This window comes from Aotus nancymaae, unplaced genomic scaffold (genome assembly GCF_030222135.1).
Source record: "Aotus nancymaae isolate 86718 unplaced genomic scaffold, 86718_ANA_hifiasm-v0.15.2.pri h1tg000003l, whole genome shotgun sequence".
NCBI classification, from domain to species: Eukaryota; Metazoa; Chordata; class Mammalia; order Primates; family Aotidae; genus Aotus; species Aotus nancymaae.
This window is the reverse complement of record NW_026988414.1, coordinates 70466648-70492556: the sequence shown is the minus strand read 5'-3', so window position 1 is coordinate 70492556 and position 25909 is coordinate 70466648. Positions and strand designations below refer to the sequence as shown.

At 35.6% G+C, this 25909-nt stretch overlaps 1 protein-coding gene across 11 annotated transcripts in view; it reads left to right on the top strand.

Moving 5' to 3' along the window:
- MYO9A (myosin IXA) overlaps positions 1–25909 on the top strand; it is a 290323-nt gene that overhangs the window by 223637 nt on the left and 40777 nt on the right. For all 11 annotated transcript variants that reach the window (XM_064382198.1, XM_064382203.1, XM_064382199.1 and 8 more), the window contains 6 exons: positions 4229–4341; positions 7589–7731; positions 10738–10961; positions 11461–11577; positions 16179–16370; positions 17962–18009. In XM_064382198.1, the coding sequence (XP_064238268.1) occupies positions 4229–4341; positions 7589–7731; positions 10738–10961; positions 11461–11577; positions 16179–16370; positions 17962–18009 (837 nt within the window). The remainder of the gene's footprint in view (positions 1–4228; positions 4342–7588; positions 7732–10737; positions 10962–11460; positions 11578–16178; positions 16371–17961; positions 18010–25909) is intronic.

The window sequence follows — 25909 nt, the reverse complement described above, 5'->3', positions numbered from 1 at the left end:
ATGGTATGTACTTTTACTCTTTTTGCCTGTAAACTTGCTTCCTCTACCTTACTTTTCATTATTAAGAAATAAACATGAATTTTTAAACATACAGTGAGCAAAAAGTGTCTCCCTGGAACCAACCTAGCCAAATAGAAGGCTGTATGTAATGTGAATTTGTATTAATCACACAATATAACATTGGTGTTGTGTTTGAATGAAACTGCACCATTTCAAGCTAAGAATATAACTTTATCATCTTCTCAGCCCAAATCAGGTATATATGTGGTTTGACAAGTATTAGTGTATTTATGGTTATATTAAGGCAAACAGTTTCATTTTGGAATCGTCCTAGACATATGTAAGGACCCTATGTCTAATATGAACCAAAACATCACTGATGAAGTGAAGTAACATTTTATTTCCATGCATATCTGGAAGTGAGCTCTCTAATATTATTTAGTGTCTGTTAATTATGGGAGAAAAATTTTAGGATGGTCTTTGACGCATTAAATATTCTATTTTTGAACTTTTTTAAGCTGTTTGAATTGTCAAAGATCTGGTTAATTGAAATTTCTCCTATTGTCCAGAATACTCTCCTTGTCTTTATCTTTTGTTGGAGGTAGACCCAGTTTTTAAGTGACAAAACTGATGTTTTATGAAGGCAAAAACAAACAACAAAAAGAGAAAAATGCAAGACAAGTTCCCTCATTAGATAAATGATCATTAACTTGAGCCAAACTGTAGGAGCTGCCCTGGATTTGAGTTATAAATAATGAAATATACGGTGTTATCTGATTTAACAGTTAAATACAAAATTATGTAATGGAACAAACTAATTTTAATGAAAAGTCTTGCTTTATCTAGTATATATAGGTTTATTGTTTGCAAAAAAACTTTGGCATTTATGACTGCCGTTTTGTTCCTGAGAGTTTCCTTTGTAACAACCCTTAGTACTTTTGATGATAGATTTCCTTTACACTGGGAACTTTTACTGAGAGGAACCAGGAAGTTGGGCTTTCTGCTTGGAGCATTCAGCTCCTTTCAGTGTTCTAGCCTCTGTTCACCTGCTTGACGGTCACTGCATGCCAGTAGTTGTAGAGCACTTCCCCTGCACAGTGTGTTAGTCACGTCTCCAGCTTTCTCCTTTCCTTCTCTTTCATCACTAGCTGTTTTAGGAACAGGTGGTGGTGCTTGTTTCTGGTGGACACTGCATGAAGAAGCTTTGCTTTGTAGAATATGTGGATAGATACTTACCGGGGTTGGGGATGGGGTGGGTAGGAATAATTTTTAAATGTTTTTCTCTTTTTATTTATCTTGAGAATATTTCATGTTCTAACATTATCTGATATTGTGAAGATGAAGATGTATTGTGTCTAAATAAAATCTACTGCAATCTCACAACCCAGATATTTTCTGGATTTTAAATGGATTTGATTTTCTAGGTACATGGAGTTTTTAAAAGACTGGATTTGTTTTTTTCTGGACAAATTGATTTTATTACTCTGAACTGTATTATTAAATCTTGGAAGAAATTGCCGTATGACCTTTCCAATTGTGATGTAATTTAATGGGATAAAGACATTCATAAATGAATTGAAGGAGATTTCATAAGCATTACCTCTTGAGTTTTTAAATTATTCATCAGTTGTTACCTACTGTGGGAGGGGAAACAAGTGTGGTAGTTTCTCTCCTTATTGACTTTGGTGTTTTTTAACCTCTTACTTCGAACTCTGCCATTTGAATAACTGTTTAGTCTCTGTATGCTGCTCTCACTCCATTTTTATACACACCATGTTGGCATTTACTCAAGAAGAATGGCATGTTCTGCTAAGCAGTATTTTTAAGGTAGCTTTTATATATGTTTTTAGTTTCTTAATCTTCTGGATGGTAAACGGTTTAATAAAATCATTTCTATTCCTCATTTGTAGTATTAGTATAAGAAACATTATACTTTTCTCTGTACAGTTTTCTTTTATCATCCCCCAGATTTAAAGCAATCATCTCTGTGGATATGACTCCTGAATAGCTCTCCAGAATTTCAATCTTCTTTACCTCCAGCAGGATAAAACTAAATTTCTCATTATTCTCCCCAAACTGCTGTCACTTCTTATATTGCTATTTCTCCTAGTCTCTTAGATACTCTCTAATCCTTGTCTGTGTTGAATTTTCTTTCTCTCTGCTGTCTAGTCCACAGACTGCCAGAAAAACCTGTTGATCAAACAAAGCTGTTTATTAGCATATTACAGTAAGAGAAGACCCACTTTGACTGTGTCTTAGCAATATCTCACAAGGGAGAAGTCAGGAGAGGATATTCATAAGGTTTTAGGGCCCAGGCTGGGTGATTTTGAAGTCAGTCTTGCATGGTAGAAAACTGGTTGGTATTGAACAGAGTTTATTACATAAGAGGTTTGGATTGGCAAACTTAAGATAGCAGCCACACTGTTGAACATATACTTAGTATTTATATGTGTATTTTATTCCCCTAAAAAAAAAGTAAGGACCGGTTTATAGCATTGCGACTATCTGTTCTTTGAAGATTTGGCAGAATTCTTCTGACACCACCTGAGGCGGGTACTTTTTTGTGGTGTAGTTCCTTGATAAGTTTTCCTTTGTTTGTTCCAGGGAAATTGGTCTTTTTAAATCCTTTTATCTAACAGGTCCAATTTTGGTAAACACTTTTGTCTTATGAAATTGTCTGTTACATCTGACTTTTTGATGTATTTGCATAGAGGTTTAGAAAGTAAGAGCTGGGCATAGGGGCATGTGCCTGTAGTCCCAGCTACTGAGAAGGCAGAGGCAAGAGGATAACTGGAGCCCAGGAGTGGACTGTAGTGAGCTGTGATCGTACCACTGCCCTCCAGCCTGGGCAACAGAGCAAGACCCTGTCTCTTAAGAAAAAAAAAAAAAAAGGTTTATTAGACCCAAACAGTACTCAGTGTAGGGCTAATTATTCTTGACCATTGAAGTGAGATCCTTTGTATATTTTGCCCAGTGCCCTGGGAATCACAAAGTTGTATACTCTGGCTCTTGAGTATAGACACTGTTACTGACCTTTTGTGAATGATAGGTGCAGTTACCTTTAATCCTTTCAGGTGATCTTTTTCCTGGTCTTAGGTTGTTTTCTCATACAAAGTATTGATTAGTACGCAAGCTAAATATTCAATGTGGACCTTCTGTACATCTCTAGAGTTCTATCTTTGTGCTTCTCACTCCTCTCCAGTACTCTGTCTTTTGGTCTCAAGTCACCATATTCACCTTGGACTTTCAGCTTCATGTGTTCCACTCAGAGAATCTGTCAGGTTTCACCTGGGTTTCTCCTTTCTGCATCACAGCCTAGAAACTCTCAAGGCAGTAAGATGGGGCAAGTATAGGACATACTTACTTTTTTTCCCCGTCTCTCAGAGATATCTGTTCATTGTTTTAAACATTGCTGTTTCATGTTATTTTGTCTGTTTTGTTGGTTGCAGGTAAGAGGGTAAACCACATCCCTATTACTTCATCTTTGCCAACTTAGGGTCTTTCCTATTTCTGTTAATAAGGGCATAGTCAGGCAGACCAAAAGACTAAAGAATATTATAACTACAGAAAAATGAAATATTAGGAAACATCTTGAATAGATAACAAGAAATTCTCTCCTCAGAACAAGATTGTCTTTAGAGGGGCACATTTTAACCAGATGGAACAAGAAATGCCAATTGAAATTCAGGTCACAGTTTGATAGCCTTATAAATTGTGTATAATTTAGATCATTAATGATGGTAATGAGCCTTTCTTGGTCTTTTGGCTTTTTAAAAATCATTGTATATTCTATCTGTTTTAAATTATTGCTTGGATATATGAAGAATCTATAATAGCAAGTTAAGCCATAAAAGTAGTAATAACTGCCTTTTAGGACAAATAAAAGGAGATATGAAAAACAATACTTAGTGTTCTAGATTTACTAGATGCTGCATCTTTTGTCTATATATTTAAATGGTTTTCACTATCTTGCCCTTCCACTTGAGATTCTTTTTTGAGTTGTCAGAAAATATGAACTGATAGATCCTGTTTATTTTCACTGACCAAGTCCTCTTTATTTCTGATTACTTTATATAGAGTTTTCAGTAGGCTCTGTTATTTCAATGAATTGCTGAATGTTTTTGTGTGTTTTTTAATAGCTAAAGTAATTCTATAACCTGAGTTTTAATTACAGTGCTATCATATATTGACTTGGCATTAAAATCTTTCACATATGTAATTATTACAGACATCGCAGAGATTTTCATCAGTTGATGAACAAGCAAAGCTTCATAAGACTATGTCTCAAGGAGAGATTACCAAGTTGGCAGTGAGACAGAAGGCTTCAGATTCAGATATAAGGTATAAAACTTGTAAGATTATGTTGAAATATTTCTAGTTCATAACCATATTAAAGACCACTTTCTCACTGACTATAGAAGTATAATCTAAGGTAACCCAAATCCAGAGCAGATAATACGAGAAATCAAATACTGAGAAATAAGATATAACACAGTAGAAGAACATGTATCTGGAGATAATAGATTATATATATTTAATTTCCACATCCTTCCCCACAATTGCTAAAATGACAAAATCTACAAAGGACTATTCTCCCCCTCAAAAAAAAACAACTCAGAAGTGAAAACAACTGCAATAAAACTGTGGAATCCAAAATGTAAATAAGTTTTAAATTTTAAATATGTTAATACATATGAGAAAACCAAATCCTAATCCAGCTAAGTAAAGCTGAGAAGGATACATCTAGCTGACTGACCTTCCCCAATTGTAGCAGAACAAGAAATTTATTCTCTGAAAAGTGTAAAACAGAGTGTCTCTGGACCTGGAGTTTACTAGATACGGTTGAGGGCTGGGGCACGTATTTGGAACAAGGGGATTTAAGGCCTGTTTACATACAGAATGTTAAGGTTTCCCAGCCTTCTTCATTTGCTCAGTTCCGACGTTTCCCATGCCCTCTAAGCAAATGGTTCAAAGACTTTTGGGGACTTCTGTCCAGCCCTCAAGGAAAAACCTGAATATATTACTATCAGGGTCTCTCCCTGCAAAGTCAACCAACCAGGTAACCCTGTAAGGAAAACCATAATTTAGCAGCCCCACCAATGCACACTAGAGCTTCCAAGCTCTTTTTTTTTTTGACCCTACTTTAAATAATAATCAGATAACCACTGATCACCATACATTTGAGGAAATACCTTATGTTGAAGAAACTAAAACTAACAGATAAAATACAACCTGAAAGAAATAAACTATGCAGGGAATAGAACTCTTCAAGACTGACAAATACAACTATCAACAGACCTTCTGCATAACAAACACAATTGCATTCATGAAACAAAAGGATGCATGAAAGAGAAACATTTTCATAATAAAAAGCCTTTGAAAATTAAAAATATGATAACAGGAACAACTAAAGAATCAGAAGGAAAGTTGAGGACATATCTCAGAATGTTGAGCAAAAAGAAGAAATGGAAACTATGGGAATATTATAGGTTCCATTCAGGAGATCTAATATCCCAATGGTAGGAATTTTGGAAAGATAGAACCAAGAAAACAGAAGATACATTATTAATAAAGTAATTTAGCCAAATTTTACAGAACTAAAGGGCACGATTTCCAGATTCAGAGGGCTCACTGAGTACCCAACATAATGGATGAAAATAGACTCATACCAAAAGACATGTCTTTATGAAACAAAAGAGACAAAAGGAATCTCTTTTATGATGATGAAAGTAGCTTTTCAAATGACAGCTGCACAGCGAGCAATGAGAGAAAGCACTCCAAACTGGAGCAAGTTAGAAGGCTCTGGGAGAGGTTTTTTTTTCAGTAAGTTGAAACTGATGAAGTACCTAATATATCTGAACATGTTGAGAGTTGATACAAATGGAGAAATTCATGGAGGTGAATTGTATATAGAAAAGTAAGCAAAGGAAAAATAAAGCTGTTTTCATGAGCATATTTTAAAAATCCTCTAGAATAAAATAGATCACTTAGGGAATTACATCCCTCAACTGTGAATATTATTTACATAATAAAAATAAATACTGATCATCATTAAAAGTAAATACTGAATATTGATCTAACTAAAAGTATAGTATAAGTCTTTTGGGGGCGCATGTTTGTGGTGGGGTTAGGACTGGAATGGTGGAACATGCCTAATCACTATCTGTGGCCATGAGTTTGATAGTTATAGAGCATGTTAAATATCAGAAGAATTAGTTAAAGCAATTTGAAGTGTTGCCTCTAGGGAGCAGAAAATGGGGTGAGCATGGCAGAGAGACGCTGTTGCTTTTATTAAGTCTTGTAGAACAGTTTCTCTTTTTAATGTATAAATGTGTAAGTTTAGTAATAAGCTTTAAAAAAAAAAAAAAAGGAAGAAAGAAAGAACAAGGGCTTGAAAACCAGGTAGACCAGATTTTAACTTTCATCTTTATCAGGCCTCTGAGCCTTAGTTTGCTCATGTGTAAGTAAGGATAATAATACCTATTTACCATGGTAGTTGTGAAAATTAGGAATATCATATGTAAGGCATATTGCTTGTCACCTACTGGATACTCCAAATTGTTTAATTGAATGAATGAATAGACAAACGAACAGATAAATTAATACACAAATAAACCTTCAGCTATGAGGTTAGAATACACAATATATGTATTCAGTCAGTAACTACATGCCATTGTTATCGCAAGTTACTTCTTTGATGTATGTGATGAGGCATATAAGCACTAAGGCAATACAGTTTAATAGATGTGCTTCTGAATTTTGTCACTCACTGTGAAACTTTGGGAAAGTTACCTAATGTTTAAGTCTCCACTTTTTCACCTGTAACATATTTATAGTAGTTTGTTAAAAACAAAGTTGTTACTGTTACCTGGTCTTTAAGAAAAAAACAAAAAAGCAAAGTTGATGTCATAATTAATAAGGTGTTCCTTTGTAAGCACTGTGCCTGGAGCAAGATACAAGTTCAAATAAGTAGTGGCTGTTGCTAATAATACTAATAACTCATAAATATAAAATAGTGACATTAAAGATTTTATTATGTAACAGTGAGTGGAAAGATTTAAAATTCTATGTGCATCATGATAGCAGTGATGTAAAACTTGCCATACTTATGGATAAAAACTGGAAGGGAATCACAAAAAAAGATAAACTAATGTTTTTTAGAGTGGTAGGATTATTAGTGATTTCTTTAAAAAGTATTTTATTTGTTGTTAAATTGTGTATATTCTAAATCCAAGCTGGATAGGGGAGAAAAATGAAAAGATACCTTGTGTATCTAACTTGAGTTAGAATTCTAGCCCCACTTGCTTTGTAGCTGTTTCCTTTTAGAAAATTATTTAACTTCTCTGGATTTTGTTATTTCTATATTCAGATGAGGAAACATCTTAAATATAGGAATAACAAAATCCAGAGAAGTTAAATAATTTTTCACCTCCCAGGTGAAGTTTAAATGCAAAAGTAAAGATAAATACACTTAATTTAAATGCGAAAGTTAAATAAGCTAATAGGTTTATAAAGCTTAAAGTGATATATACAAATATTATCACTGAGATATTCTAATTTCTATTTTTACCTTTATTTCTTTAAACAGACCTCAGAGAGCTAAGATGAGATTCTGGGCCAAAGGGAAACAAGGGGAGAAGAAGACTACTAGAGTGAAACCTACAACCCAGTCAGAGGTTTTGCCGTTCTTTGCAGGCTCAGATGTGATTCCATCTCATCAGTTTCCAGATGGTAAAAGTGACCAAAGGGTGGAGCTTGTGTTCATAATTTCTGTTCACTCTTTCTGAAAGTTTGCTAGTCCTGTAGTATTCATAATGTCAATCCTGTTGCCTGGATGTTCTAATGAGATAGGATCAGCATTGTCAAATCCTTCCTTAACTAAAAAATAAAGTTACATTTTTCCTACAGAAGAAGTTCCCATAAAATGTGTCACAAAACAGTGAAGCAGCACCCACCTCAAAAATGATTATGTATCGTAGGTTAGCCTTAGTTTTCTAAACTATAAAAATGTAGCCATCATTCATTCATTTAACAAATATGTATTACTGGTTATAACTAATAGCAGCTAATATCTGAGTGCTTCTATATGCAAGGCATTGTGGTAAGCATGTTATGGTTATTAACTCAGTTGATCACAACAATTTTTTTGAAAGTTGGTATGATTATTATTCCCAATTTATGGATGAGAAAACTCAGGCACAGAGGAGTTATTTATTAGGGCAGACATGATGGCTCACTCCTGTAATCCCAGCACTTTGGGAGGCTGAGGTGAGCAGATCACTTGAGTCCAGGAGTTCAAGACCAGCCTGGGCAACATAGTGAAACCCCATCTCTGCAAAAAATATAACAATTAGCCAGGCATGGAGGCTTGTGCCTGTAGTCCCAGCTACTTGGGAGGCTGAGGTAGGAGGATCACTTAAGTCTGAGAAGTTGAGGCTACAGTGAGCCATGATCATACCACTGCATTTCAGCCTGGGAAACAGAGTGAGACTGTCTGAAATAAAGAAAGAAAGTAAAAAGTAATTTATTTGTGTACATATAGTAACTAGAAGAGCTAAGAGTTGGATCCAGGCAGTCCTGCTCCAGAGTCCACAGTCTTAACCACTGTTTTGTATATTAAATACTTGCTATATTTCAGTACCTACCAGATACCTGGCACTTTATAATATAGCTCTTATTTTTCAGTTTTAGAAACAAGGTCTCACTGTTTTGCTTAGGCTGGAGTGGTATGATCAGAGCTCCCTGTAACCTCTAACTTCTGGGCTCAATCTGTCTTCCTACCTCGGCCTCTTCCCAAAATGCTGGGATTATAGCCATGAACCACCATGCCCAGTACCATAGCTCTTATTTTAACTTTCTGGGCATGCACCATAACACATTTGAGAAGTACCCAACAGTTAGTTCTTCTATTTAGAAAACTGACCTCTCTAAATGGGAAAATTACTTACTCTCCAAGTTACCCTAATGTTAAAAGATTTCCCCTTCTTCTCAAGCCCTTTTCTCATGCCTGAGAGTTTTTAGCTACTATGTAAAGATACCAACTATCTTCAACAGGGATGTACATCAGAGGTGGGGGTATATGGTAATGTGGGTGAAATACCAGCATTGACTAAAATAGAGGTCCTGGGAAGAAAGCTTAAGTAAGGATAGAACAGACCCAGTTACAATAAGAAAGCAAAATCTTCTCATATCTAGGATAAAATAGAGAAGGAGGAAAGATCATTAGGCTTCCCAGAGGGATGAATGGACTTGAGCTCTGGATGCCAGAGGAAAGAGTGGTAGAGATATAGTTAGACCCCAGTTTTTTTGTATTTTATTGATTTGCTTCTATCAGTTGACAAATGGATGTGGATAAAACCAATAATAAATTAAGTGAATACCATAGGTTTGGGAAACAGGGATTCCCTACTGTTGAGTGACTAAAGTGATCAATTTCTTATATCTTGTGTAGTCGACAGTAATCATTCTAAATTTTTTATTTCCCACAATTATATTTTTTTGCTGCTAATTCTCGAGAAAGAAGTATAAACTCTAACTGAAAATTCATATTATACACAGATTTTGTTGTGTGTTTGTTTCATAGTGACACATGTATAAATGTTAGGAGTATAGCTTTTTATTTATATTTGGCAAAAATTATTAAGATAGTCCTTGTTTTTGATGCTAATATGTGATTATGGATAATTTCTTTGGTAAACATTATTAATAAGAAAGATACTGACTTTGCTAAATGAAATAATTAGATACTTAATATATCTAAGCTGTATAGTAGAATTAAAATCAGTTGATATATGTTTGAATATAGTTGTATCCTGTATCTTTATATTCTACTCTCATGTCATGACTGAGATTGAGTTTGTCTCAATTCCTGCCTGAGGTGGTATTTAGCGTGTAGGGGGCTACTTTTTTCCTTTATTGTCAAAGTTAGCTTAGATAGAATCAGGATATACCATTGGACAGAGGGTGAAGACCATACACGTTGGGAAGACAAGCATATGTAAAATGAGAGAAGGCCAGCATTCTTATCGAGCTCCAGATAGGGCTTTGGCAAATCTGGTCTAGTTCTAAATTGTAGTGGGCTACATGGAATCTAATTTCTCTGATGTGAATATTTGTAGTGAAAAATATAGAGAAAATAAATTGATAATTATTTGGGGGATGTTTAAGAAAATCCTAAATGCTAACGAAACCCAAGCAGAAGTAAGCCAGTTGAGTTTGCCAGTAATCACCAAATGCTATCACTGAAGTATTCCAGGACTTTAGACCATAGGAAAGGAAAAATACTAAGTATCGAACTCTAATGGTTTATTGGACTTGTATGTAGCTATACATGTTGTTTCAAACGTGTAGCAAAGCTATTACTTTGTTAATAGTGAGCATTTAATATGCTAGTATGATTTTGTATTCTCTTCTTTTCTTTGAGACTGAGATCTTTGGGATCTAACTTGATGTCCTACAAGGCATTTCTATCCAGGTTTTTAATACCGAACCTTAGCTTCTAGGGAGATATGATATCATTTCCCTTTGAAAAGTGGTACTTTTTAAATACATTTTCTGTACAAATGTGCTATCTGGATTTACTGCTTAGCTGCCTGACCTCAAACATCAATGTTTGTTTTTCATATACTTGCATGTTTCCTTCTGTGACTTACTAAAGGAACATTAAAAATAAAGATGTGAAGATTATTAACATCTTTACTAAATGTGTCATTTTGGGTCTTCTACCTTGAATTATAGAATTAACTCAATATCACCCAACACCTCCTTTGAGCCCAGAACTGCCTGGCAGTTGCCGGAAGGAGTTCAAAGAGAACAAAGAACCTTCTCCAAAGGCTAAGCGCAAGCGAAATGTGAAGATTAGCAACGTGCCTTTGGATTCTATGCATTGGCAAAATGACTCTGTCCAGATCATAGCAAGTGTCAGTGATTTAAAAAGCATGGATGAATTTCTTCTGAAAAAGGTACACTTTATTTGCCAAGTTAGGCCCATGAGCTGCTCTGTCTATGAAATGCTTGTGTATATCAGGATATACCCTCTAGATATCAAGGTTGTATATGCTTCCGTGTTTTAGATGGTCTGTTATTTACCAGAAGGGTGAAAGTAATAGGATATGTGTTAGTCAGACTGGGTAGACAGGATTTAAGGTTGTAGGCTTTAGTAGTGACTTAATTTTACTAAAATTGTCATATTTCATATGGGAAAGCGCAGCTTGTTGCACACGGGAGTTGTTTTTCTTTTAACAGAACTACAGAATCATACAGTATTAGAAGGGACCTCAGAAATCATCAAGTAGTAATTATAGTTTGACTATCTGGTCGTACTTTTACCTGGGTCCTATAATAGCCTGTGGCTTGCACTTTGAGGACAGTCATTGTGGAAGATACAATACATGCCTACTGTTGCATCTACCTCTTTTCAATTCATTGATTATGTCCTAAAACTAGTTTTGTGGTTCCCAGGTGAATGACCTAGATAATGAAGACAGCAAGAAGGATACACTAGTGGATGTTGTATTTAAAAAAGCCCTGAAAGAATTTCGGCAGAATATCTTCAGCTTTTATTCATCTGCATTGGCGGTGAGTTGGACTGTATTAGGAGATATTCAGTAGTTCAACATATGAAAAATTTGATAGTGCTATAGAAGATAATACAAAACCCATCTCAAAAAACAGATTTCTCCAGTTCCTTGTTTTTATTTTAGAGATAGACAAGGAAAAATGTACTGAATGGTGTCAGATTAAAAGCTCCCTTGAATTTCCTCGATTAGCTTTGTCCCACCTTATAGCTGTTTTTTTCATCTTTTAAGATACTGACTTCAGATATCCTGGGTATGATTCTGTTTTACCCTGTGACTTCATAATCCTTTTAGCTCTATTACTAGGCTATAATGTCTGTTTTTCCTGTGTGAGGACTCCATTATATGTTTTCTTTCAATAGAATTAGGGCAGTTAGTTTATGGTCACTGATTTCTTTTTTTTTTTTTTTTTTTGAGGCAGAGTCTTGCTCTGTCGCCGGGCAGCAAGCTGGAGTGCAGTGGCGCAATCTCGGCTCACTGCAATCTCCACCTCCCAGGTTCAAGCAATTCTCCTGCCTCAGCCTCCTGAGTAGTGGGACTACAGGCACGGGCCACCATGCCCAGCTAATTTTTGTATTTTTTAGTAGAGACGAGGTTTCACCATGTTAACCAGGATGGTTTCAATCTCTTGGCCTCGTGATCCGCACGCCTCGGCCTCCCAAAGTGCTGAGATTACAGGCGTGAGCCACTGCACCTGGCCCAGGTCACTGATATCTACATACCAGTTTATATCACTTTGAGATTTACCTTATACCATACTTTCATGTGATACTGGTCATGTTTTAGGAAATTTATTTTTTGTGTGTGCAATTAATGCTTTGGTCTATAGAAGCATTAGTGTTTATCAATTATATTCAGTAAAAGAATTCATGCTTTATTGGCTTTTCGTTGTTCAGTATATTCTTTAATTCACTGTGAAGAGAAAAATCAGGAAAATTTTTTAATTTATACTCTACTTTTATATTTCTGTCAGGGTAAGTTTTTTTTTTGCTGTGTAAAAACAGGGACCATACAGTCTGAGAGAGCAGGAATTTAAAAACTATAATAAAGAAGTAATCAGTTCTTGACAAATTACTAGATTTGTTGAGGGACATGGTTGTCCATATATTTTTTAATTCTTCTCAGTTACTTAACACTCTCATCTCTTTCTCTGCTCCATACCCGTATTCCCTAGTTTATGGGCTCAGCGGTATTGAATGCTCTAGTGCACTTTGGATCACGTAGGAAGAGTCCACATTATGAAGTATAGCTTAATAGTGGTTTTCTAACCTTGAATTGAAAAAGTTCAACCTCTGAATCTGAAGAGGTGAAAAAGGAATAAATTCTAAATGTGTTGTTGTTGTTGTTGTGGTTTTTTAAAGAAAGAAAAAAAAGAATGAAGAAGAGGAAGAAAAAGGAAGAGAAAGAGAGAGAGAGAGAATGGGAGTATTGCTTTCTTGCCCAGGCTAGAATGCAATTTAGTAATGGGTATTGAAAACCACTTTTATACCAATAATTATACTTGATGATGTAGACAGGAAGGAATAAGGGAAGAAAATAACAAACAAGCAGCCAACCAATATTTCATTTAAACCTATGAAATGCTATGCGATTACTGAGAAGTGATTTACTTCCAATTATGTAGTCACTTTTGGAATAGGTGTGAGGTGGTAATGTATGTTTTGTGTATTTGAAGTGGAGAGTTCTATAAATGTTTATTAAGTTTACTTGTTCCGGGTCTGAGTTCAAGTCCTGGATGTCCTTGTTAATTTTCTGTCTGGTTGAACTATAGAATCATTAACTCTTCTTGTTACATTGGATCCTTTTGCCATTATGACTCACTGGTTGGTAAATCTTCCTCCTTTTCTTTGTTTTGAGTCTTTGTGTATCGTTGCATGTGAGATGGGTCTGGATGCAGCATACCGATGGGTTTTGGCTTTTTATCCAATTAGAATATATATAAGTTTAATACTGCCATTTGATGCTAGCTGGCTGTTTTGCCCATTAGTTGGTGTACATTTTTCATTGTATTAATGCTCTTTGCTTTTTGATATATTTTTGGAAAGGCTGATATTGGTTGTTCCTTTATATGTATAGTGCTTCTTTCAGAAGCTCTTGTAAAGCAAGCCTGGTGGTGGTGCAGTCTCTAAGTACTTGTTTGTTCGCAAAAGATTTAATTTTTCCTTCGCTCATAAAGCTTAATTTGGCTGGATAGGAAATTCTGGGTTGAAAGTTCTTTTCTTTAAGGATATTAAATATTGGTCCCCACTCTTTTCTAGCTTGTAGGGTTTCTGCTGAGAGATCTGCTGTAAGTCTGATAGATTTCCCTTTATGGGTAACCTGACCTTTCTCTCTGGCTGCCCTTAGTATTTTCTCCTTCATTTCAACCCTAATAAATCTGGCGATTATGTGCCTTGGGGTTGGTCTTCTTGAAGAATATCTTTGTGGTGTTCTCTGTATTACCTGGAGTTGAATATTATCCTGCCTTGCTAGGTTGGGAAAGTTTTCCTGAATGATATCCTGAAGAGTATTTTCCAACTTGGATTCATTCTTTTCATCACACTCAGGTACACCTATCAAACATCGATTAGCTCTTTTCACATAGTCCCATATTTCCTGGAGACTTTGCTCATTCCTTTTTATCCTTTTTTCTCCAATCTTGTCTTCTCGTTTCATTTCTCTGAGCTGGTCCTCGACTTCTGATATCCTTTCTTCTGCTTGATCAATTCGACTATTTAAACTTGTGCATACTTCGTGAAGTTCTCGTGTTGTGTTTTTCAGCTCCATCAATTCACTTATATTCCTCTCTAAATTGTCCATTCTCGTTAGCATTTCGTCAAACCTTTTTTCAAGGTTCTTAGCTTCTTTGCATTGAGTTAGAACAAGTTCTTTTAATTCACAGAAGTTTCTTATCACCCACATTTTGAAACCTGCTTCTGTTATTGGAACACACTCGTTCTCCATTAAGCCTTGTTCCGTTACTGATGAGGAATTGCGATCCCCTGTAGAGGGAGAGGCATTCTGATTTTGAGTATTCTCTGCCTTTTTAGGCTGGTTTCTTCTCTTCATTATATCTTTATCCCTCTATCGTCTTTGTAATTACCCACTTTCTAACTAGGTCTCAGAGTGGACGTCACTTGTTGATTCCTAGCGCCGAAATCTGAGCAATCCACTGTGCCGGCCAAAACAGCGGTGTTAAGATTGATGGTGCTTTTCTGCCGGGGAATCTCCGGACTCTGCACCAAAAACTGCTGCGCTAAGGCGCCAGCAAAACCGCCGTGCCGGCCACAAGAGTCGCCCTGGCAACCCGTGGGGCTCCTCCACTGGGAATCTCCTGGTCCGTGAGCAACAAATATTCATCTGAAAGTGTGGCGTCGTCTCGTTCTCTGCACTTTCACTGGGAGCTACGTGCCCGAGCTGCTAGTGATCAGCCATCTTGGATCTCTCTCTCTTGTTTTTTAAGAGACGAAGTCTCGCTCTGTTGCCCAGGCTGGTATGCAGTGGTGTCATCTCAGTTGGCTGCAACCTCCACCTCCTGAGTTCAAGCGATTCTCCTGCCTCAGCCTTCCAAGTAGCTGGGACTACAGGCATACGCCACCATGGCTGGCTAATTATTGTATTTTTAGTAGAGACGGGGTTTCACCTTGTTGACCACGCTGGTCTTGAACTCCTGACCTCAAGTGATCCACCCTCCTCGAACTCCCAAAGTGCTGGGGTGAGCTACCGCACCTGGCCTTGTATGTAATATTTTTTGATCATTTAAAAGCTTATGTTGGCAGGTTGCAGTGGCTCACACCTATAATCCCAGCAGTTTGAGAGGCCAAGGCGGGTGGATCATGAGAGCAGGAGTTTGAGGCCAGCCTGACCAACATGGTGAAACCCCGTCTCTACTGAAAAAAAAAAAAAATACAAAAATTAGCCGAGGATGGTGGTGCACACCTTTAATCCCAGGTACTTAGGAGGCTGAGGCAGGAGAATCCCTTGAACCTAGGAGGCGGAGGTTGCAGTGAGCCAAGATCGCGCCATTGCACTTCACCCTGGGCAAAGAGCAAGACTCTGTCTCAAAAAAAGAAAGAAGGAAAAAAAAAAGCTTATATTTTTCTTTCTTAAAAAAATTCCAGATCTCATTTAAATAAAAGAAATTCTATTTCATTTCCTTGCAAATAATATGATTTTACTTTAGGCATGTCACTCTTCTTTGGAAAAATAAATTGGTTACTTAATATATCCTTAGGCAAAGATTCAAATATTCATTCTTTCAATTTTAGAGTAGAACCATCTAAACAAGGTTCATTTGTCGGAAGGTAAGTAATTAAGAGGGATGCAAATAACCTTTATAGCTACATAAAATTAAAAAGCAACACTTAGAGGAGAAATTCACAAGACTTCCTCAAATTATTACAGTTAGATTATTTACTAAAATTTATCATGTTTTATTCTGCCTTCATCCCATACCAGAATGGGAGTTTACAAATACCGCATTATCTTATGGGCATGCTCATTAGAAATTGTATCAGGATCCTAATCTTTATTCTAAAAACTACCCATTGCAACTGTATACAAAACTCTATATTTGAAGTGTTTCTTTATAAAACCATACATTTTTTCTCTTATTGCTTATAGATGGATGATGGGAAAAGCATACGGTATAAAGACCTCTATGCACTATTTGAACAGATTCTGGAAAAGACGATGAGGCTTGAGCAGCGTGATTCACTGGGTGAATCTCCAGTGAGAGTCTGGGTCAACACTTTTAAAGTGTTTTTAGATGAATATATGAATGAATTCAAGACTTCAGATTGCACAGCCACAAAGGTAAATGTGATGTATTTTAATTACTAAAAAGATTTAATTATGAATTCTTTTAAGAGTGTTTGGGACATCTTGTTTTTGAGAAAAACATTACAGAGAACATGTCAACTCAGTGCTACTTTAGAATCCTCCAAACGTCATTCTATCTTATAATATATCAGACCATGTTTTCTAAACCATATTTTCTGTAATCAATACATTTTTCACTGAGTTCTGCCCTCCAGATTATATGCTTAGCTTTAACAGAGATCAGGGACAAGGGGCGCTGGCTCATGCCTGTAATCCCAGCACTTTGGGAGAGTGGGCAGGTAACTTGAGATCAGGAGTTCGAGACCAGCCTGGCCAACATGGCAAAACCCCATCTCCACTAAATATACAAAAATTAGCCAGTCATGGTGGTGGGCACCTGTAATTCCAGCTACTCAGGAGGCTGAAGCAGGAGAATCACTCGAACCTAAGAACCAGACAGAGGTTGTAGTTAGCCAAGATCATGCCACTGCACTCCAGCCGGGTGGCAAAGCAAGACTCTGTCTCAAAAAAAAAAAAAAAAAAAAAGGAATCAGTACCTGAATTTTCTTTTGAAAAAGTATAGTCAAAGATGTGGTTCGTTGTATTATCCAGTGGCCTCATTATAAGAACCTACAAATTATATTTATTCTTGAATTAGGTTTTAGGAAATATGTGTTTTAGGAAATCTGTATAATAATAATAACCTTTTTATTTTGAGTGCCTATTACAGCCTGAGAATTGTACTTGATGTTGGATATTTTATTTAATTCTTGCTTCAGCCTTATTAAATAACTTTTATAAAATCCATATAACAGAAGAGACATCAGGCTTAGACAAAGTTATCAATGTGTTTTTTTTTTTCAGTACCCCAGCTGAAATAATTAGGTACCTATTCACGTCAGGAATACCATCAATATTTTGTATTGATTATGTTCCATTTAGTTATTCTACCTTATGTGTATTTAGATTTGCAAACCCTCTTCAATCCCATTTTTGAAGTTGTCAGATATAAACAAGTTCTGGAAAGTTCTTCAGTTCTAGATCTAGGTTAAGGTCTTTATTTTATGCTGAAGAAGATTCTTAATAGGCTTGTACTGCCTTTGTTTGTAAGTTTAAAAGGTTGGGTTTAGACTGTTCTGTTCTATGATTATCAGGAAATGTCATATGTAAAAGAGCTTTTCCATGTTCCAAATGTTACCTTTTTATATATAATTTATATTTAGCTCCATGGTAGTTTTCTAGAGCTAAAATATGGGAAGTAAAATCTTTAAAACAAACAGTCACTTAATGATTAAAATAATCATTTAAATTAATATGGTGGTGGCTTCTGGGCAGAGCTGAGGTTTAAGAAAGAATAATCTCTAATGTATTCTTCCATTCTGTTGCTGTTATTGGCAATTATGTTTTAGCAGACTTTAAAACTTTTTTCTCACATTTGCTTATTAGCACTACACAGTTCCTCTTGGAGAATAAAGAGATGCCTATTCTGTTACCTGTTGAGCAAGTATCTTAACATTTGCAATGAAGTAAGAAAGTATATTAGTCTTTGTCATCACCATTTCTGTATTTTTCCTGTCCCCGTCAGGTGCCAAAAACAGAAAGAAAGAAAAGAAGGAAAAAGGAAACTGATTTGGTAAGTTATAATCTGTTTTTTAAATTTAAAAAGTATGTTTTCAGTGGTCTTAGGTATATCATACATTACTTATGTGGATATATTTATGAAATAAGTTCATCAGGTATCTGGGCGATAATCATGTTTATACCTTTGCAAAAACTGAGAATGATCAGATGTGACTGGACTTGTTATCAGTGATAGCTTCCTAAAATGGCAGAAAACTGAAATTGTTTACTCATGAAAGGTAAAGTATGATTTCTTTTCAGAACTGGGGGTAGGGAAGGAGCTCTTCAGGAGTTTTCTCTTCCTTCTAAAGAAAACAAAGGTTATTCAGGATTTTACAGTTATAAATGCTTTCAATTCAAAAGCCATTTCTGAAGGCATCTGAACAAATTTTACTGTTCATGTTTATATACAAGCACACCATATATACAGTCACACTTTTTCACACTAACAGATGTACGAAGTTCTTTATTGAAGAGGGTTTTGTAAAAGCAAAAGACTGAAAACAACCTAAATACATAGGGAAATCATTAAATAAATTAGATACATCTATATGATATATATCCAATATATGATGTCATCATATATACCTCATATATACAGTATATATACAGTATATACCATATATAATACAATAGGTAACATATATACTATATATATCACATATATATTATGTGGTTTATGATAATTTCTGCAATTGCAAGGATGAATTAAGCCCTTGAGGTATACATAATCAACAAGTGAAGGCAGTAAAAGTTTTTTAAATTATTACTGTCAGGTATGATAAATATTATAGCAGGAATAGTACAAAGTGCTGTTGGATACAGAAAGGGGGAATGAAGGAATGCTTTACAGAAGAAAAAATACTTTTGCTAATTCTTGACAAGTGAGTAGTGGTTTAGACAGGCAATATCTATCTGGCCAATGGGAAAAAGAGTACGTACAAATGCGTGTGAATGAAGAACCTGGTATATTGAGCCAGTTGCTTTCATTGGCTCAAGTGTTGTGTGTTTATATGGAGGTGTTTGGAACAGAACGTAGGAGTCTGATCAAGACTCTACTTTCAAAATATTTTGAATACCTTACCATTTCACATCACCTCCACTGCTATCCCAACAGCCCAATGAACTATGAACAGTCTCATACTGGTCTACTTTCTTATACTCTTCTCCCCCAGTAGTTCTCTACATAATAGCCATAGGTACTTTTTTAAAAATAAAAATCAAGTCATATCCTTTCTCTACTCAGAGCTGTTTAGTGATTTCCAGTATTTCTCAGAATGAAACCCAAAGTTCTTACCATGCCTACAAGGCTTGACATGATCTTTAGCGTAACTACCTCTCTAAGCTTCATTTCCTCCTACTCTCCCCTGGTTCCTTCTCTTCTGCTACATTTGCTGCTGTCACTTCCCACTTCCCCTCCTCCTGTCTTCTTTACTTTCCCCTGGAAACTTTAAACTTTAGGGCCTACAAAACCTGGATTCAACCTTGCCAATTGCAAATTCTAATTGTAGAATATTTATCGTCTACCTACTAACATTCAGGATTATAAATCATCCCCTCGTGCTTGTAAACAAAATTCTGAAATCTTTTAGATCCTTACTTGTAGCTTTTCCACTGTTTGTGTTAGAAGTGTGATCTGACTATTTATAGATTATCTGCCTATTGCAAAGTATCTGCCTTTTCACAAGTACAGAATCTTGAAAGTAGAATACCTGACTCCTTAGCCTGGTTTGCTCTGGTTCTCCAAGAGGATTTTCTCATTGAGAAACATTGGACAACTTAAGCTCTGAGTCTCAATGTCCTCATCTATAAAGCAGGAATAATGCCACCCACCACTGACATTTTTGTGAAATTAAATAAGATTGTATACAAAGGAAAAGGTAGGGAAGGCAGAGAGCCTGTTATTAACAGGTATGTTTAGGCACTTTATACACCTTAAGCCTTAAAAGAGTAGTTATTCATGTCAACAAGGGAAAGAACAGAAAGAATAGTTGTTGAATAAATTTATTCAACGTCTATTTTATTATAATACAGGGACTGTAACAAGTGCAATTCATATAAAGAAATGTCTAGAAATATACAAATAAATGTTTATCTTGTTAGCAGTCAAATTAAAATACAGTAACAAAAAAATAAAATAAAATACAGTAACAGTAATTTTCTACTTTTTCCATCAATGAACAAAGCTCAAAATAAATTAACAACCTAGAGTTTGGAAACATAAGACAAATTTTTCAACACTACAAATAGAGGTGTAATTTGCATAACCTTGGAGAATGTACTTTAGCAATGACATTAAAAACCTTAAAAATGTTAAAGAAAAAACATAAAAACTGACCCAGCAATACGATATCTAAGAATTTGTTCAGTAGGCATATCAATCACACTTTTTCACACTGACATGTTGACATGTATGAGATTCTTTATTGAAAAAGAGTTTGTAATAGCAGAAGACTGAAAACAACCTAAATAATTAGGGAAATGATTAAATAAATTAGATATATCTATATAATAAGATGTTGCTTAGCATTAAAGGAAAAAAGGACATTCACCAAGATGTTTTGTTAAGTAAAAAGTGCAAGCGCTGGCCAGGCGCAGTGGCTCACACTTGTAATCCCAGCACTTTGGGAAGCTGAGGCGGGCAGATCGCCTGAGGTCCAGGAATTCGAGACCAGCCTGGCCAACATTGTGAAACCCCATCTCTAATAAAAATACAAAAAAAAATTAGCTGGGTGTGGTGGAGGGTGCCTGTAATCCAAACTGTTCAGGAGGCTGAGGCAGCTTGAACCGGGAGGTGGAGGTTGCAGTGAGCCAAGATCGTGCCTCTGCACTCCAGCCTGGGCGATAGAGCGAGACTAAGGCAAGAAAGATCTCAAAAAGCAGCTTCTGCCCTGCAGTTCCCCCCATTCCATAGTCTGGTATTCAGAGCACTAGCTTAATATTTCTTCATTTGAGTATTCTTATATTTTAGGCATATTCTATAAACTTAACTGTTGTTTCTTGGAAAGTTTTGTAAAATTATTCTGGCCATTCTTAATTTTACTCTGAAAGTGATCATCTTTGTATATAACAGTTCAGATAAGAAAATTAAAGTTACTTTTCCCAAGTGAAAAAAAAAAAAACTGTCTCAAAAAAAGAAAACAAAAGTACAAGGGCTAAACACTGTATAGAAAGCTGCTATTTTATATATTTTTTAAAATTTTAAAAATATTTTTATATCTGTTTTCATACACAGACATATACACACATATAAAATATCTGAGAGTATACTGATAGTGATTATTTCTGTAAAGAAGAGCTAGACAGAGACAGCTAGGGTACAGAGATAGGAAAAAGACTTATTTTGCTTTGTGTACCTTTTTATCAGGGGTTTATATTATATCCATTCAGAATAAAGTAATTTTTAAATTGACATATATTTTACGTATTTTAGGGGTACAAGTGAGTATTTGTTACATGCAGAGAATGTGTAATGATCAAGTCAGGATATCTGGGGAATTTATCACTTTGAGTATATATCATTTTTGTGTGTTGGGTACATTTCAAGACCTCTCTTCTACCTACGGAATAAAGTAATTTTTTAAATTTTAATGAAAAATTTAAATGAAAACAACTTTAATATTAGAGTTTAGTAGAGGAAAATAATGTTTGTGTAATTTATAATTTATAACTGTGAGATAAGATGTTATTATCTGAGAATATTTGAGATACCATAGAGCAAGGCCACATTATGAAACCAGGATGGATGTTTTCGGGATATTCTGAGTGGAATTATGTTGTTACATTGTTTATAGTAGATTTATTAACACAAATTTTAATTCCTTTAGATTCTTTTTCTTTATACTGCTAGGGTTTTTGTCTTTCTTAGATAAATTATTTATATAATTATCAGCTTTTTTTTTTTGACTTTTTTCCATGTCTTCTTTCTTTCTCTTTCTCTTTCTTTCTCTCTCTCTCCCTCTCTCTCCTCTCCCTTTCCCTCCCTCCCTTCCTTCCTCCCTTCCTTCCTTCCTTCCTTCTTCTCTCTCTCCTTTCTTCCCTTTCTTTTTTCTTTTCTTTTCTTCCTTTCCTTCCTTTCTTTCTTTCGACTAGGTCTCACTCTGTTACCCAGCCTTAAGTGCAGTGGCATGATGACAGTTAACTGCAGCCTCAACCTCTTGGGCCAAGCAGTCCTTCCCTTTTAGCCTCCTGAGTGGCTGGGACCACACATGTACCCATCATGTCTAGCTAAATGTTTTTTCAGTTTTTGTAAAGATGGGGGTCTCACCATGTTGCCCAGTCTGGTCTCAGACTCCTGGGCTCAAGTGATTCCCCTGCCCCAGCTTCCCAAAGTGCTGGGATTAGAGGCATGAGCCACCACACCTGGCCTAGTACATTTATTATTTCATTTTTTTCTTACAAAAATATTTAATTATTCTTGAATTTATTTTAGTCTCAAGATCAAGTTAGGAACCAAGGCATCAAGAGTGTGCTAGGGATCACGCTCTTTTTCTTTAATAGTGTATCAGTTGTCTGCCCACTGTTGAATGATAATATTTCTTTTTCACTGGTTTAAAATGCCATTTTGTTTTATTATACTTTAAGTTCTGGGTACATGTCCAGATCGTGCAGGATTGTTACATAGGTATACATATGCCATGGTAGTTTGCTGCATCCATCCCCCTGTCACCTACATTAGGTATTTCTCCTAATGTTATCTCTCCCCAATGCCCCCATCCCCTGCTATCCCTCCCCTATTGTAGGTGGGATAGCAGCCCAACAGGTCCAACAGGCCCTGGTGTGTGATGTTCCCCTCCCTGTGTCCATGTGTTCTCATTGTTTAACATCCACTTATGAGTGAGAACATGCACTGTTTGGTTTTCTGTTCTTGTGTCAGTTTGCTGAGAATGTTGGTTTCTAGCTTCATCCATGTCCCTGCAAAGGACATTAACTCATCCTTTTTTATGGCTGCATAGTATTCCATGGTGTATATGTGCCACATTTTCTTTATCCAGTCTATCATTGATGGACATTTGGGTTGGTTCCAAGTCTTTGCTGTTGTAAACAGTGCCGCAATGAACATACGTGTGTATGTGTCTTTATAATAGAACGATTTATAATCTTTTGGGCATATACCCAGTAATGGGATTGCTGAGTCAAATGGTGAATACCATTTTTATAGTACAGTTGGCCCAGCACATCCATGGGTTCAACCAACTATGAATTCAAAATATTCAGAAAAAGAAATTCCACAAAGTTCCAAAAAACAAACTTGAATTTGCTATGCATTGAGTGAATCCACGCAAATGAAGTGATGTATAGGCATTGTATTAGGTATTATAAGTAATCTAGATATAAAGTATAGTATATGGAAGGATATGCAGAAATGCCTAAATAATATGCAAATACTATGCTGTTTTATGTATGGGACTTGAGTATCTGGAGTTTGGTGTCTGCAGGGAGTAGCTGGAACTAATCCCTCACAGCTACTGAGAGGCAACTGTATACTCATATCTTAATGTATTTGGATTTAATTTTTTAGTTTCTCTTTTTATTCATTGATATGTTTATTCTTATGCTAGTACCAGATCTCTTAAATCACTTTTTATTTTATCAAATACATATATACATGTATACTCCTATATACACATGACTCTAAAACATCTTAAAGGCTATTGTTGCATATTTTCCAGCTTAACTGGAAATACTTACTATTTCCTAAACTTATTCTTTTTTTTATGTCTTTGCTCAGTTCTATATATTCATCTCAAGCACACCCTCCTCTGTAACACCTTTTTTTTCTATAGAACCATTTAGTTACTCCTTTCTTTGTGCTTCCACTGTGCTTTGGAATTTTTACCACCCACTATCTCTAATATATACTTTGTTTTTTTTTTTCTTTATTTCTTTTTCCTCCATTACCTGAGCATCTAATATATGCTTCAAAATCACTGCTTCAGATCTCAATTTCTTGATTCCCATCTTAGCCAGCAGGACAGAAAAAAGTGTAAGAGAGCCCATAACATTAAGCATGACTTGGAAGTGTCACTCGTGTTCACATTTCATTATTCAGAGCTACTTATGTGGCCATTTATAGATGCAAAAGAAGCTGGGAAGTAAAGTTTAAATAGATTGTCACATTCCCAGATAGACCTTGGGAAATCTGTATTTAAAGAAGAAAGAATTGGTAATACTAGGCAGTTTGCGTTCTTTTCCACAACCAAGTGCTCATGCCAGTTCCTGACACATAGTAAGTATCTATAAATGTTTAATTTAATGAGTAAATGCTGAGTGATTTGGAAGGGTTTCATGGTCCCTCCTATACTACTGCCCAGCCTTATTTTTCACTACTCTCTACCAACTTGTTCTAGCAGCAGTAATCGTCTCACTGTCCTGGATCAGTTCTTTTTGTTTCATTTTGTTATTTCCCTTCCTTCCTTTCCCTCCTCTGCCCTTCTTTTTATTTGACATAATTGCAACACTATAGAAAAGTTGCAAGAGAATTACAAAGAAACCTGTATGCCTTAACCCAGATTTATTTAGATTTCAACATTTGTCCCAGTATTGTTCCTTTATAACAAGAAATTTGTTACAGTTAATTGTTATGCCTTTTAAATCTCTTTTAATCAAGAACAGTTCCTTAGCATTTTTAGTTTTCATGACATTAGCATTGTTGAAGAACATAAGTCAGTTATTTTATAGCATGTTTTTCCATTTGAGTTTGTCTTATATTTCTTCATGATTTGATTTAGGTTTTGCATTTTTGGCAGAATTCTAAAGATGTTCCCTCCAAGGTTCTTCTCACCTGGTTATTCATTCACACATAATCTGGGTACTGCTGTGAAGGGAATTCCACAGACGGAATTAAGATTGCTAATCAACTCACTTTAACATAACAGTTTATTTTGGATTATGCAGATGAGCCCAGTATAAGAGGAAGGCAGAAGAGTCAGAGAGATGAGATAGAAGACGATGCAGGAGACATAGGTAGAAGTAGTCAGAGAAATATGAAGCGTGAGAAGGACTCACGCTTTTAAAGTCCGTTTTTACTCATTAACTTTGAGATGTCACCCTTTTTACAGTCTAAATTTCCCATTATGCTTGAATCTTTTTTTATACTGTTTCGTTAGTTGATCTAAATAGTCATGAGGCATTCCAACTATTTGATTGTCTAATTTGAGGAGAAAAAGATCTATTAGTAATTCTATATTCCTTCATTTTCTACTTTTATATCTATATTAAGCTAGATTTTCTTTATATATTTCAAACTAAACTATATATTAGAACAGATTGAGTGCAGAAGTAGATGTGAGAATCCAGGTGTCTTTTATTAATCCAGACATTAAAGAAATTTACAAAAATGGAAAACAATACCCCTTTGCTTCTAATTTTTTTTTTGCTTTAAAGATATAGTTTTTAATTAAAATGTTATGTTCACATATAATATGTTTATTGTCAATTTTAAATAAATTAATATATACTTTAAATTTTTTTCAGTTTTAATTGCTAGCATAGTAATACTAACAGGTAAAATTCATGTAAACAAAAGTTCTCTGAGGTCATCAGTAATTTTCAGCTGTAAAAGTTGCCTGAGGTTACAAAAAATACATATTTTAGCCAGGTACAATGGTTCATGCCTATAATCTCAGCACTTTGGGAGTTGGAGGCAGGCTGATAACTTGACATCAGGAGTTCAAGATCAGCCCAGCCAACATGGTGAAACCCCATCTCTAATTTAAAAAAATATATACAAAAATTATTCAGGCACAGTGGCAGGAGCCTGTAATCCCCACTATTTGGGAGGCAAAAGCAAGAGAATCACCTGAACCTGGGAGGCGGAGGCTGCAGTGAGATGATACCGCACCACTGTACTCCAGCCTAGGCGACAGAGTAAGACTGTCTCGAGAAAAAAAAAAAAGAAAAGAAAATATACT